The sequence below is a fragment of the Pantherophis guttatus genome, chromosome 4, assembly GCF_059756535.1.
Source record: "Pantherophis guttatus breed Tessera chromosome 4, ASM5975653v1, whole genome shotgun sequence".
Classification (NCBI taxonomy): Eukaryota; Metazoa; Chordata; class Lepidosauria; order Squamata; family Colubridae; genus Pantherophis; species Pantherophis guttatus.
The window spans coordinates 50,233,829-50,248,240 of NC_142066.1; the positions used below are offsets into that span (position 1 = coordinate 50,233,829).

A 14,412-nucleotide genomic window follows, 5' to 3' on the forward strand; every position below is an offset into this window, starting at 1 on the left:
ACCGATTGCACCACCTCCCCTTCTCATCATATTCCCTCCCTCCCCATCATTTTAGTTAGGTTGATTTTTATAGCATTGCATTTATATAATTAGATTTTGTACAGTTTTATTGTAAGCCGCCCAGAGTTACCATATGGTAAGATGGGCAGCTAATAAATTTTACAAATAGATAAAGTAAAATTGTACTGCAAATGTCCAGGCAAGTAGAGATAGTCTGGATTTCCAAGTCAACTAAGCTTTACATATGTTTGAAAACTGCATTAATTTATATATGGAGGTATATGACTTTGATATTATAGATATCTGGTCAATATAGTTTGTTCAGCACACGATGATTACAAACTATGGTATAACTTTTAAAGAAATCCCTTTTGTCATTTACAAGATTTATCAATCTTACAAACTAATCCTGAAGGACTTTGGACAAAATGCAGACACAGTAACGAAGTGTGATATAAACAATACGATAATGATACAAAGTCATCATAGGACTGGATCATTCTACTCTTGGTTGTTGCATAGAGTAACCTGCAGAAAAACCTTTTAAGGGAGCCAGGTTTCGCTATCCTTTGGAATACGGCTACCTTTGTTTCTAGATGGGAAACTGTTTCAAAGCAGGGGAATCTCCCACAGATATTCTCTGGGAACTCTACTCAGGCAGATAATGTACCAAGCGTAAGTTATATAGAGCTTAACAAGCATCAAGTATTCCATCAGAAAAACACCAGCAGCCAGCACACTTCTTATAGCAATGATTTAATATTTATTTATTATTTCTTTTAAAATAACAAAAAAGAAAATGTTAAAATTATAATGGAGATAACATAGATTCTCAAAAAAGAAACCCTGCATAAAAAGCACCTTTTTAGAAGTGAAAAAGAAAAATACCAACAGAAAAAAAAAAGTATATCATTGCATTATAAGTTACAATTCTATAGATACTTATCTAATGTAAATATTCAAGCGTACATATATTGATTTCCAATACATTTATATAACTATCATTCATCTTTAACCTACTCCAGTTTGTAAAACTGAGTTCCATCTTTCATTACACTTGGCTATGCAAAGTTCTACATCTACAGACAAACTACTCATAGATTGCAAATGTAACCAGGTCTTCAATCCATTGAATACAAAGAATCATTACATTTATCTTTCCAATGTTGCAATATCAGTGTTTTGGTCACAGGAAGGGCACAAATAAATACATTTATATTCTAATGTCCATATTGTAGGCATGTAATTAAGAGAATAATCTCTGAAAATTCAAGAAGGGTAATATAACATGACAGTGGTGAGACAGTCCATCAAACACATAAGCTGTTGCAGATGAAGTTTTAATGCTATTAAGTGCAGCTGAAATTTGCAAGAATTACAACAATCCTATTGCAAGATGACAAAGGAGAATAATGTGAGCACACAACAAGTCAGTGACAATGCTGAATCAACACAACTATTTGTGGACAAACAGCCTTAAATTGACTTCCAGCGCATTTCAATTTGGATCTGTATTGTTTTTTGTAATAAATATCTTAGCCCTGGACATCATAAAGGGAGATCTGAAATTAGATTCCACCTGTTACAAAGTTTGGGATTTAGCGAGTACTCAGATCTGCTTGTTTTTCTTTCCTAACTTTCTATTTTGGTTTTGAATCAGTAAGAAATTTTGTTTTATTTTGTTTTTAATTTGGTGTTTAAGTTTGCTAACTGGTTCACAGAAAAGTATAATGGCTTCTGTGAAAATGTATATTGCCCTCTTTTCCTTCTTTGCAAAATATTGACACTGAATATTTTACTGTAAGAGTTTCATGTGGATCCTAGTGAACACTGAAGAAATGAGGGAGATCCTTTTATTAAAAAAAAAAAAAAGCAAAGACAATGGATTTATCTTTTAGAAAAATAGTCCATTTATTTCCTCTGAACAAACTGAACCTTACCTCAAAAGGTAGAGACTTAAGTGGTCAATCTTTCTCCCCTAACTTTAGAAAAAGGAACAGTGAAGATAGAAAATCCATTAACTATCACCACCAAAGTAGCTGCCTTCCCTGGTTCCCATAGCCAACCATTTTTTACCAGCTGCCCCAAGAGAAGGATCCTAGATACCTGTTATTTTAAAGTAACGTTTGTTGTGCTTTTACTTACAATTGCTCATATAACTGTAAGTGACTTTGTGCAGGCTATTAACTTTGAAAGGTGGTACACAGCCTGCAATTAGTTAAAATAAAGAAGACGGACAACCTTTAACTGGCTGGCCATAACATTTGGTTTTCTGTTTGGTGGTTTGAATGTAGCAGGTGGGGGTCTGGAAGAAAAAATAGCACAACTCATCCCAAACTGAGGGGGATACTCCAAAATAAATATTAAATCAAGAACTAGAACAGTTAAGGCTTGGCTCTATTATCCTGTCAAGTTTTTGCAGTAAGTTCTGGAGAGCCAATGTGGTGTCTTGGCACTCTTAGAAAAGGGATAAAAACATTATAAACCAAAATCAAACTGGCCAGTGGCATAATTGAAGCACCTCTTTTTTTGCATGATTTCTGTGTTAGGAATTATTTATATTACACATTTTTTTAACAAACAACTCAAGATGGTGAACAAAAAGTGATCGGAAATGTTTGCAGGTTGTAGTCAAAAATTTCAAGGTGGCAACAGTAATGATGCAAACGGATCTCTCTTTTTATGCGAATCACATTTATAAATATGTAAAATGGACAGAGCTTCAATTTCACCATTCCAGTTACCAGCTTAACTTTTTTGAATTATAACCTAACACTAATTCTACTTGTCTCCATTCTCTTAACCTCAAGATCAAATTTCATATATACCAGGGGTGTCAACTCATAGTGTCACGGCATCATCACGTGACGTATCGGGACTTTTCTCCCTTTTGCTAAACCGGGCGTGGGCATGGCCAGTGCGTGACGCATCAAGCCCATGGGCCGGGAGTTTGACAGCCCTGATATATACCATCTTCTAAGTAGGAACCATCCATTAAACTGCCAGGTCATTTGACCTATTTACGTGTAGTGCAGCCACTTACACATGACTGAGAAAAAGGAAAAAAGAAAGTGCAAATTTGCAGGGGATTTCAAATTTCCATATGCAAATTTAAAATAATGATGGTTGTTGTCATTAGAAAATGATGTTCTGCACTGAAAGGCAGATCCCTCTGCTTTCTCTCTTCATTTTCTCATCTTTAGAATTAGCTAGGCAGCTTTTAAGTAGACAGTTATTAAGAAGGGCTCATGCATCCTACCTATCCTACCCTCCTATTCAATTATTTTTAAATTGGAAGAAAGTTTCATTGATAAAAGAATTGTCAATTTCTAAATTGATGCCATTTCAATTTGCCTTTGAATTAGATGCATTTTTTGTGAAGGGTAATCAGAAATGAAGAGTATCCTAAATGTAGCAGCACTAATTATAATTATTCATTTTTCAGAAGACCAAAAAACAATAAACAAGGACTCCCACATTTTTTGTTTACAAAAATACAATGACTATTCTTATAATATTCAGTACCAAAATAATTCAAAACTTAGAAAATTCCATAGGAGCTAATATTTTTTTTAAACAGAACTAGATATAGAACATAGAATAATAGGGTTGGAAGAGACCTTAGAGGTCCTTTAGCCCAACCCCTTCCTCAATAGGAGATCCTATGCCATTCCAGACAAATTTCTGTCCAGCCTCTTCTTGAAAACCTCCAGTAATGGAGCACCCATAACATTTGGAGATAAGCCATTATACTGATTAATTGTCCTCACTATCAAGAAATTTATCCTTAGTTCTAGACTGGATCTCTGTTTAATGATCTTCCACCTGTTTCTTCTTGTCCTGCAGTAAGGTGCTTTGGAAAACAGGTTGAGCCCTTCTTCTGTGTCAGCCCCACAAATACTGAACACTGGTTTTGTTTCACCTTAGTCCTTCTCTTTATTAGACTACACATACCTAGTTCCCTCAATCATTCATCATGTGGTTTAACCTCTAGATCATTTTTCTGCTCTTCTCTGCACTCTTTCTAGATTCTTAACATCTTTTCATATCTTGGTGACCCAAATTGGATGAAGTATTTAAAGTGTGGTCTTACCAGTGCAGTATAAAGTGGTCGTATCACTTCATATGATCCTGAAACTATTCCTCTATGCAAACCTGGACTGCATTAGCTTTTTTGGCAGCTATAGCTAGCTCATACTTAAGATATGTTTCTGCCTAAGCTAGTATCCAAGTTAAAACAAAATGTGTTGCTGAATCAGAACCAAAATAGAAAATTAGTAAAGATGAACATTGCTGAGTATTCAGCTGAATCCCACACTTTCTCACTATTCCATTCTGACTGGAATCAAATTTCAGACTTTTTGCTTATTGCTAGTGCATTAATTACAAAAAACAACATAGGTCAAAATTAAAATGGGTTGGAGGCCACCTTAGGACCTTCTATTCATACATTTCTGCTAATCCAGCACTGTTACTGAACTGCTGCACTCCCACATTGTTCCCCCTTGGCATTTAAGGAGGGTTCTTTTGGTTCAGTAATAGCACAGCTTTTGGCATTGACAAGCCATACTTTTAAATCCATGATGCTGCTGGGTTTTGCTGAGTGATATGCACTGTTTTCTCATTTTGGAGTGCTCCTGCTTCTTCCATGGAGTTCTTCAGTTGGTTTTATAAACGCCTTAGCAACAAATTCAGTCATATTCTTGTAGCAAATTTCACGATTTGGTAAGAAATTGGCTTGATTTTCCTTGCTTATATAAGCAGTCTATGCAAAATTTTGCTTCATCCCATCTCCCGTCCTTTGGTCTCTGCATCTTTCCAAGCACAGATAATGGTGGTATGCTGAAGCTGCTGAAAAAGTTTCCAGTTGCAACACTGCAGTGTCCTGCCATCATCACAGCTTTCAATGAGAATTTATTGGCAAGAAATGTAAAGTCTTGATGACCAGAGAGTTCAGAAATTTGCAAAGTGAATGTCACATTTATCAGAAGCAAGAAGTAGTTATTTTTATTTCTTTCTGGGTGGCGACATGGGCAAGGAGGATGTTTTTCCAGAAGCTGCTAAGACATAAGGAGAAGGCAGTAACTGAATGCCAATTTCTGCCTTCTCTTATTGGACAGTTGAATGAGTTTATGGTACTCTCTGCCTCTTCTCATCTTCCGTAGGTCACCAGGAAAGACAATAACTGATTGATCATCATCATTTCTGGCTTGAAAATCCTTTGGAGAGATTGGTTATGGAAAGAGTTTTGTGTAGGACTCTTACTCATTAATTAATTACATTCTTTGTGATTTAAGTCATTTAGATCCCAAATGGGTCCGAATAAGCTGTGCTCCTATACACTTTCCTCCAATTTATCTTACAATGGCTAAATGGGCTGGAACTCAGTTGCTCACCCGATACAATGCTGCTTAGATCCTTTTCAAAATCTTCCAAGCTCAGACTCCAGAATTTGATATATTTTAACTGTTATGTTTCAAAACAGCCACTATGTGGCAACAGCATGCTATGCATGAACCAATATTTCAGAGAAAATCTGTCCTTTTTTTGCCTTTCTCAAGGAATTTGTTAAAAGCATTCCATTACAAGATTATATCTCAAAAACCAATTTACAGATAGTCCTCAATTTACAACCATAATTAGCACTGGAACCTCTGTTGCTAAGCAGTGTCAAGTGAGTCACACCCAATTTTACAACTTTTTTGCTGTGATTATTATGCAAATCTGACCATTGACTTTGCTTTTCAGAAGTCTCCCTGGAAGGTCACAAATGGTGACCACATGATCCTGGGACACTGCATCTGTCATAAATGCATGTGGGTTGCTAAGCAACCAAATTTTGATCATATGACCATACGGATGCTGCAACAGCCGTATGCAAGGACAATTGTAAGGTCACTTTTTTCAACATCATTGTAACTTCAAGTTACAATGGTTGTTAAATGAATGGTCATAACTTGAGGATTCTCTGTACATCTACACTATCAGTGACAACTAGTGGTGAATCCAATACTAAGACTTCTCAAGTAAAAAAAATACCCATAACAATAATTTCATGTGTCAGGACTTACAGAAGCCTTCCCATCTTGGTACTCACCAGAGGGGTTGGACTGCAATTCCCATCATTCCCAAACACCAAGGATGGGGCCTGTGTTAATGATTATGAGATTTGACATCCCACATATACCAAGGGCACCAGGTTGAGAAAGGCTCACCTACCAGATAGTAAAAATATCAAACTTATTGGAACATATCTCAGATCAAATGAGTACATTGAATCAAATATCTATTCTGTTAGTAAAGCAAACATAACTGGAACATTATAGAACATCATTGAAAAAATAAGTTGCAGCGTAAGTAAGAAGTTATCTGTATATCTATTACAATTCATACCACAGTCAGATAAAATTCTGAAATAATGGAGCTGTTTCAACTGTTTCCTAATACAAAGATGGAAACTCAGGTTACCCCATGAGGTGACTATATTACCTCAACAAGTTTAAACAATGCTTTGAAAAGTGATGGATAGTTATGCTTCACATGCCAAATTTTACATAATAGCTGAATCAGTTTTAAATATACAGTGACCAATCCTGTTTTATATTCCAGTGACAGTTAATTAAAAAGGGGTAAAAAACTAAAACAAAAGATATGCTTATAAAAAGGTAAAATGGAAGTTATATTTCAGTTTCACCTAAGGAGGAAAAATAATGCAAATAGTTAGGTTATAGATGGTATTTGCAAACAGAGAGATTCATAAATTATAGGAACAACACACGTGAATAAGCAGAAAATGATTACATAGCTCAAAGGGTTTTTCCATTTAATTTCCAGTCTGTCCATAGGAGCAGAAATAGAAACAGCAAGATGGCTGAGCCAGATCCAGGAATGTTAGAATTGCCCTTTTCAACATATTTTGCACAGAAACTGGAAGCATCTTGATTCAGCCAAGATAACATATTGCTGATGGCGTCAGAAATAATTCTTTTTCTTGCTGTCACCTGATTAAATGAAACTGACAAGACCTGTTGCTCAGGTGAGAACATGAAGGTAATAACTGGCAAGTCAAGTTAGAACAAGAGGCAGAGAAACATATTGATGCATGCCCATTACAGTTCTGGATAAAGCTATAAATTACTGGTGCCAGGACAGCAGTGGGAAAGTCAACAAATAGGTCTGTGCATTCTTGCTGATCTGTCGTGTTGATGCAATACATTATGTCACAGGAATATTACAATTTGTAAAAAATATGTTATGTTCCAATTGTTTCATGCAGCTGCTGATGAAACCAGGACTAATCTGAGGCTTATGGGGGAACTTGGCATAATGCCCTCTTGTTCCTCAACACAACCCTTTGGTTTTGCGATGCAGACGTCTCAGTAATCAAGTTATAGGCAGCCAATTTCAGCAAAGCTATGCCACAATGGGGACTTCAGACAATGGTGAAGAATTATTAGATGAGGCCATATCTCCACAATGGGGAACAGGATGTACAGGGTAGATTATCAGATCCCATGGACGTCAGTGGCAATGTTTCTCAACCTTAGCCTCTCTATGATGAGTGGTCTTCAATTCCAATATTTCAACAATCAGCACACTGATTGAGGATTTCTGGGAGTTGAAATCCAAATATTTTAGAATGACCAAGGCTGAGAAATTTTTTTGGAGTATTGCGAAGAACTGACAGAGATACCCTCTCTTGATGAGACAAAGCTTTTAACAAAATTGCTGTAGCATGTTCTTTCACAAATTATAGTGCTAGCACACAGTTCATTTGCATTTGCACCTTCTTCAGCTGATGGCAATGATGCATGAACATGAATTTCACTAATAGATACTTCACCAAGAGATGGTCACAATAAATAAAACTTTCCAACAATTATAGACACAATGCTGTTCAGTAGTCAGTTCATATATTCAACCTGGGTTATTGATCAACTTCATGTATGTAGGAACTTTTTTGCCTGCACTTGTAAAAAAAACTGGATTGTCAAATAAGACTGTACAGGCAAAATATTTCCTTTAAAGTGTAAGTAATCTCTAGATTTAATGAACAAAAGTTTTCAATTGTATTACCTTTAATATCTTCTAACCAGTTAACCCAAAGGCTTTGAAAGGACAATTTACCCCAGCTAGCCATATCTAAAATAAACTCACTACTATTACAGAATTATAGGATATGTCATTAACACATCTGAAAAAAATGAAATAAAATAGGTGTTGAACTATAAAAAAGTTCCATTACATAAAAACAACTTCATAGTGTTGAATTACCCACTATACACTGAAGATGGAATACTATGATATTCAAATCAACACAATTAAAATTATATTCCCAAACCATTTTTACCATTGCAAGAATCTTAATTCATATATCCCACCTTTCCTGTTCATATTAAATGTAACATAATAGTAAAACTAACATTTGCAATTTCCCAGTTTTACAGATTTGTGGGTTATTTCCATAAGTAAGAATGTTCTAGATTGTTCAAATTTCTTATATTAGCTTCTGTTATTGGTGGTATGGAAGAGGGAGATTTAATTATTTGTTTTTTGTTTTTGTATGCAGATATTGGGATACAAAACGTTGCCTATCAGTAACAGAAGCATACCCTAACATAAACTGAAATCTACACTAAAGATAAATTCAGGTGAATACAGACATCTTCAGGTCTTATCATTTGTATATGAGTTTACCTTGGGCAGAGAAAACCACTGACTCTAAAAAACAAACAAAACTCTATACCCCTGCTACATTGAGGGACCACCAAATTGCTGACATCGTCACAACTTTGAGATCTGTCATTTTTGACTGAGGGTTAGTTATAACCAAACAAATTGTAAATAAATGAAGTCTTCCATTTGCTATCAAATATGTCAATAGTGAGTTTTCGGTGGTTAAGTTAGTCACAAACCAGTTAACTTTAATGTAATAATACTGTCATGTAATTAAGATTTAGGGTTATTATTTTGTAACTGTCTCTGTGTACAATCACTGGGTGGATTTTATATATTCAAAGAGAAGCCAAGAATAACACAAAAGTATTCCCTTCTCCAAAATCTTATCTAGCAATCTGACAATTATAATTTGCTCATTTATCTTTCCAGGCAGTCATAAAAGTAGAAAAGAAGCTAACTATTACATCAAAACTAAAATTGATTTTAATAATTCTGCAGCCAGAATGTCAGCATTATTCTTTGGTAGACAAAATAACTTGAGGAAAATATTGCTTTCAGATCTACTATGTTGCTTCTTCTTGTTTTCTTTAAAGTTGCAACTTGTTGAGCATGATGGATAGAAATTAAGAAAAGACCCCAGACAGCATTATGATCTCTTTTAAGTAGCTTTTCCGTAGCTGGAAAGGAAAACCCTGAAGTTCTTCTTCTTCCCTTTACTCTGTTATCCATCTTGCCATTCTCCTCCTACTCTTTGATTATACCATATCTAATTCTGGAAAATCAAATTTAATTCACACCAGTAAGCTGGCAGGAGAGAGTAAGTGGCTTGACATTGGATGGCAATGATTATACAGAAGCAACTTTGCTTCCTAGATCCCTTTGATCCTGATTCCTTTCATTTGTCATTCTAGAAAGATTAGTGGCTCACGGGATGGTATTAAAAATACAATTTGCTCCAGTAAACCCAAAGAATGAATCTCAGGGGGAAAAAAACCTGGAGAAAAGTATAGAGGTCTACTTCCCTATACTTTATTCTGAGAGAACCAGGTCATTTAGAAGTACAGTATCAACACTGAAACTCTGCTTATGTTGATGTTTGATACTTTCTCTTTCATAGAAAACAATTACAGAACCTTTTGGCCTATGTAACACTGAGAGTTGAGCTAAATGTAGAGAAAGGCAAAGAATCTGGAGGGGAAAAATAGAGGTTGCTTTCTCATCACATCAGAGAAAGTTATAAGTATCATTAGGTGAAAATAGCTGTTTCATCATAGAAATTCCATAATTTACATAGTTCGTATAGGAGGGAGGGCTAGAAAAAAAAATCAGAATTTTCAGCCACCATGTTTGATAATGGAGGTTATGAATTTCAGTCCCAAATATCTGGAAATGTTGGGAAAGTTTGCTCTAAATAATCACATGTGCTGTAGGAAACTGATATTGCAGTGCTTCTGCAACAAACACAATTAACCCAGGAAAAGATTGTTTTTATATACTATGACTCCTATCCAATCTACATTCACTGGGATTTTTAACATACAAATCTAGCACTTGTCACAAACTTGCTAATATTTTCTCTACTCTCAATGTTTTCATTGTCATTGGGAGAAAGATGTCTGCTCAACAGGGAATGTTAAGAATAACTTGCTTAGTGTCAGGAACCAAAGTAGAAGTCACGAAACAGATTTTAGAAGTATAGGACAGGACAGGTTGTTTATGGAGAAGAGATAAATTGCAAAAGAAGCTACACAAAAGAACTTTATCCACATAATTTCATTTTCATCTCTGATATATATTTTGTAGCGTTTACATGTAAGTGACACACCTGAATCAATGCAGGATTCTGGTGTATAGATGTGTACAGATTACAGTCACATGCTCCTGCAGCATAGAACAGGCAGAAACCACTTGATAACAAGAGTGTCTCTTAAATGGGGGTGGGGTGGGGGGGATAAAAGTTACGGAATGGCTAAGGCCTATGACATGACATTAGACTGGGCTTTCAGAGAAGTTTTATCTGTAATATATCCCTACTGCAGTTTTTGTTTCCCACTTAAATAACAGGAAATTATGCTGTTGTTTTATGATCAGGAGGTCTAAGGGCTGCAAAAAGAATACATGTGGGCTTGGAGGTATAGCTACCCTCCCAGTACTTTAGGGATCAAAACAGTGGAAAATGTTGGACACATCCCATAAGAGTTGTCTTCGTAGTAGTAGTCCTCGATTTATGACTGCAATTTAATGTTAATTTAATTTAGTTATAAATCATTACAGTCATAAGTCAAGGTATCCATGTGATCAAACCTGATTTTATATTTTTGCAGTGGTTGTTAAGTGAATCACTATGGTTATTGAATCTGCGGCCATGAAGCAAACAGTGCAGTTTTAAGTGCAAATCCATTTTTCCGAATGGGTATCTTTTGCCCATTGTAAAGGCGAGTCTGTTGCCAAGCAACTGATGCAGTCACATGACCCTGAGAGATGGGGGGGGGAGAGAGACATTTTATGATGGCCAGAAGTGCTTTACAAGCCATATAATACCTGTTGTGAACTTGTCGTAATTTCAAATAGTTAAGCAACCTGCCGTAAATCAAGGACTGTCTTTTCCCAATGGTCATCCTCATGGTACTTATTGATGGGAATCGAAGTTGAAAGATTATGATAGTGTAAAGCTAGGTCTCTCCTGCTGTAGGATTAGCTAATCACATGGCAGCTTCCATACCTGACTTCAAAGGTAAATGGTGATTTCACATGTTGGCAACATATCAGTATACCAGTTAATGTTCAACAAACATTAACTGCAGCAACATATAGCCAGGTATAGCCTTTCCACTATGCGGATGTATATCCGCATGACGGAAGGATTTCCAAGCTCTTGAACTTTGTCTTCAGTACAAAAGGTTCAGTCAAATACGTGTTGGATGCCTTCAATGCATTATTGAAAGCTGCTTAGTACCACAACTTCAATAAAAGCTGTTTTTGAAAGATCAAAGTACAGAATTCAAAGAAATCTGAACAGTGTGACACAGGAATATATAGTTTCTTTTTTATTCTCTTCTTCCTTCTCCCATCTGCAATCCAGATCAGCCTTAGGAAATTGTGTACTCTCACTTTTCAGCCTCTCTAATTAAAATTGAACACACCAATTCAAATATTTAATCATTTGGTCTTAAACCTCGCCAAACCACACAATGTTTTCTCTCAAAGCCCACCACTTCCAATAAAACTGGGTCAAGGAAAAATATTCACCTTTCCCTTAGTTTAAATATGTATAACCTAATTTGAACATACATTTTTCACAACCTTTCCCTCTATGCATCTTCCTTTTCCCCTCCCATTCAACAGAATTTTACTAAGTAAACGCAAAAAAGTAGTTCATTTGCATTGCAAGTTTAGGTTTAAAATTTTATTTGTTTTTGTTGGTTTTTCTTTAGCTTTGGTCTATACAAAAAAAAAAAAAATATCCCTCAGAGAAATAATAATAAAATGTTCTAAAGTACAATTGCAGCTACATCGATCCCTTTTCCAGTGGAAGCCTCAAGCCATCACATTGAGAGCTGCTTTTAAAAAATGCATTAGAAGGAGCAAGGGAATAGGAGGAAGAAGAGAGCACGCCAATCACCAGGAAGATTGCGAGAAAGGGAGGGAACAAAAAGGGGGACTGGATTAAAAATATGAAAAAGGTGGTCTGGTGAGCAGGAAGAGTGTTTACCTAATTTTTTTTAGTTATTCCAGTTTATACAGCAAATTAAAAACCTGTTTGGATTATGGTCTCAAATCCACAGATGTACCTGTTGGGTTAAAAAAAAAAAAAAAAAGGAAAAAACTGGACAAATGCAAAGCTGTTTATTTCTTGGTGAATTTACACCCAATGGCTGATTCTGTTTTATTTTTAAAAAGTTAAATAAAAAATGAGAGGGGCAGAATAGAAATATTCTCATTTTCTCTTCCTTTGATTTAGTTCTGATTTGTGTTAAAAATACAAAGAAGCAAATACAATCCTATTAAAAGAAAAACTCTACACCAAACACACAATCTATGTATGCATTTCTCTCTCTCTTACATTGTACTATCAGTGTGTGTTAGTTTTAGTGTATAGGTTTAAAAGTACTTATCAGGATTCCATGGCAGTTTAAGGATAATGCTCCAATTTGCAAGAAAAAAATATAGTGAATGTTAACAAAGAATATTGCGGGAAAGAGCAGAAAAAATAGCTGACTGCTAATATTACAATGTTGTTAGCTGCAGCACAGATTATGGACTGGGAATCACTCCCATAAGCCCACAGGAGGGAAACATGAAAATAAAAACCGCCTCAAAGGGAAAGGAAGAAATTTGTCATCATCTTTCTCAGGCACTTCTGTCTCCTGAACGCCCAGAACTTGAGCACTGGGGCTGCCCTCTTCTGTGTTAAGGAAACATCTGCTGATTAAGAAAAACAAAGGAAGGGAAAATTAGATTTACACCATATACAGGAAAGCAAGATTTCCCTTTAGGATGGAGGAAGCTGCTTTGAATGGTCAGACCATTGTCCATCTATCAAGCCCTGTCTACTTTTATGGTCCCCATCTGGGGAACTGGCTGGTCCCTGCAGAGAAACAGCCACTTCTGACTTCTCGAATCTCAGACTACCAAAATATAATGGGCCATATTTGTTATGTTGGCAGAGAATGATGAAAATTGTAATCATATATAATGTAAAAGACAGGACTGGCAATGCTCCAATCTCCACTTTTTTTGAATAGAAATTATATATTTATTTTAGCATGAGTTTAACAATGCAGCCAGTCTGTATGCTCAGTAAGAAAAAATACCCTCTACCCCGGTTTTTAAAACACTGGTTGGTTTCGACACTTCATGCATTTGTTTATACGTTTTCTTTTTTCATTCTATCCAGAAGTGAAAACCAGCCACAAGGATTCACAGCTACTAGAAGCAACTCATTAATAACAAAAAAGAGAAGTAATATTTAGTAGAACACACAAAGGGCATTTTATAAGCATTGAAAATTGAGGTTCCATTTCAAAATGTCGTATTTTTCCCATCAATGTTACCAGGTTGTTTCAGAAAATCATGAGCAATATGGTTGGAAACTGTCAGATGCAGAAAGCTGGAAAGAAGCTATATTTGGTCTAACCAAACACAAAAATGGAGTTCTGTTGTTAATAAACCTGCATGACTTTTATTTTGCTTACCAGTTGTCATTCATTTCTGAGTAATCACTATCAAGATTTAATTTTTTACTAAAGAAAGGCAAGACAGAAATCTATTTTCCCTTGGAATGGGAAGCAGTGATACGTTCTGCCGGTCAATGAAAGTGTGAAGGATGTTTAGTTATAAAGAACAAAAGTATCCATTTTATCTTCTTTTAGGTTTCATTTCCATTAACTGGCCAATTCCCAAATGCACTAAACTAGATGCTTTTACCTTGAGTCCTGCCCAACATGTCCAAGGGACATATTAGGCGAGCATGTGGTCTGGGTAAGGTGCTCGCACACCATCGCTGTATGTATCCATGGGGTAGTCTCCATCCATGTCCATGTGCATGTCCATGGGGTCCATAGGGATTTCCCCAGAATACATGCCACGGTATCCTCCATCCAATTCTATTGAAGCGTAAAAAAAAAGAAAAGGATATATCGCTCATATTTGGCAAGACAAGCAGTAAGCTGAAAATAAAATGGTTTTCTAAATCAGAATCACTCCAGAATTTCCCAAAATGAGCCCTTTCAG

General features: G+C 35.9%; 1 protein-coding gene and 1 long non-coding RNA gene across 11 annotated transcripts in view; both read right to left on the reverse strand.

Annotated features, from left to right (window-relative positions):
• Positions 1–746: 746 nt before the first annotated feature.
• On the reverse strand, positions 747–6,215 carry LOC148114088 (uncharacterized). The gene is made up of 2 exons (XR_015733817.1): positions 6,098–6,215; positions 747–5,219 (listed from the first exon to the last, which is right to left on the reverse strand). It is a non-coding gene; the product is annotated as an uncharacterized LOC148114088 (long non-coding RNA).
• A 5,855-nt stretch (positions 6,216–12,070) lies between these two features.
• The window catches only part of JUP (junction plakoglobin), a 53,643-nt gene continuing 51,301 nt past the window's right edge, over positions 12,071–14,412 (reverse strand). For 5 of the 10 annotated variants that reach the window (XM_087892146.1, XM_034415725.3, XM_087892142.1 and 2 more), the window contains exons 14-15: positions 14,107–14,285; positions 12,071–13,101 (exon numbers count right to left, since the gene is read on the reverse strand). In XM_087892146.1, coding sequence (XP_087748272.1) covers positions 14,140–14,285 — 146 coding nt within the window. In that variant the 3' untranslated portion in view covers positions 12,071–13,101; positions 14,107–14,139. Of the gene's footprint in view, positions 13,105–14,106; positions 14,286–14,412 lie in introns of all 10 variants that reach the window. The other 5 variants (XM_087892148.1, XM_034415724.3, XM_087892143.1 and 2 more) reach the window with 1 other exon arrangement.